The 1061-nt window shown below is 68.7% G+C and overlaps 1 protein-coding gene across 1 annotated transcript; it reads left to right on the top strand.

Moving 5' to 3' along the window:
• Nucleotides 1-104: 104 nt before the first annotated feature.
• On the top strand, nt 105-1055 carry NEUROD2 (neuronal differentiation 2; the record flags this gene model as incomplete). The annotated part of the gene is given in 3 exon segments (XM_019474297.1): nt 105-230; nt 233-813; nt 815-1055. Coding segments are annotated over 3 exon segments (948 nt in total), but the record flags the coding sequence as incomplete, so codon positions are not given.
• Nucleotides 1056-1061: the final 6 nt, after the last annotated feature.

Consider the following 1061-nt stretch of genomic DNA (forward strand, 5'->3'; position numbering starts at 1 on the left):
GCCGCCCCCGGCGCCGCGGAGCCGCTGCCGGGGAGCGCGGAGGGGGCGGGGGGGCGGCGGGGCCGGCGGGAACGCCTGGCTCTTTCCCCCCCGCTGCAGCCACCATGTTGACGCGACTTTTCAGCGAGCCCAGCCTGGTCCCCGAAGTACCGAAATTCGCCGGTTGGGCCGAGGAGTGCGAGGAGGATGCCCGCAGCGAGAAGGAGGAGCGGGCGGGGAAGGGCCGCGCCCCCTCCCCGAGGAGCCGCCCGAGGGTTCGCTGGGGGAGAGCAAGGAGGAAGGGGAGCTAGGCGGGGACGAGGAGGAGGAGGAGGAGGAGGAGGAAGGCTTGGAGGAGGCGGAGGGCGAGCGGCCCAAGAAGCGCGGCCCCAAGAAGCGCAAGATGACCAAGGCGCGGCTGGAGCGCTCCAAGCTGCGGCGGCAGAAGGCGAACGCCCGGGAGCGCAACCGCATGCACGACCTGAACGCGGCCCTGGACAACCTGCGGAAGGTGGTTCCCTGCTACTCCAAAACGCAAAAGCTCTCCAAAATCGAGACCCTTCGCTTGGCCAAGAACTACATCTGGGCTCTCTCCGAGATCCTGCGCTCGGGCAAACGGCCCGACCTGGTTTCCTACGTGCAGACTCTGTGCAAGGGGCTGTCGCAGCCCACCACCAACCTGGTGGCCGGCTGCCTGCAGCTCAACTCCCGCAATTTCCTCACGGAGCAGGGTCAGGAGGGCGGCCGTTTCCACGGCCCCAACGCCTCCTTCGCCGTGCACCCCTACCCCTACCCCTGCTCGCGGCTGGCCGCGGCGCAGTGCCCGCCCGCCGCGCCCCTGTTCCCACGGGCTGAGGACACACAGCTACTGCGCCTCCGCCTACGAGAGCCTCTACGGCAACGCGTCCCCCGACTACAACAGCTCGGAGTACGACGGTGGGCTCAGCCCCCCGCTCTGCATCAACGGCAACTTCTCCCTCAAGCAGGACTCTTCTTCCCCCGACCACGAGAAAAGCTATCACTACTCTATGCACTACTCGGCGCTGCCCGGCTCCCGGCCCGCCGGCCACAACCTGGTCTTC

Source organism: Aptenodytes forsteri, unplaced genomic scaffold (genome assembly GCF_000699145.1).
Source record: "Aptenodytes forsteri isolate BGI_AS27 unplaced genomic scaffold, ASM69914v1 Scaffold409, whole genome shotgun sequence".
Lineage (NCBI taxonomy): Eukaryota > Metazoa > Chordata > Aves > Sphenisciformes > Spheniscidae > Aptenodytes > Aptenodytes forsteri.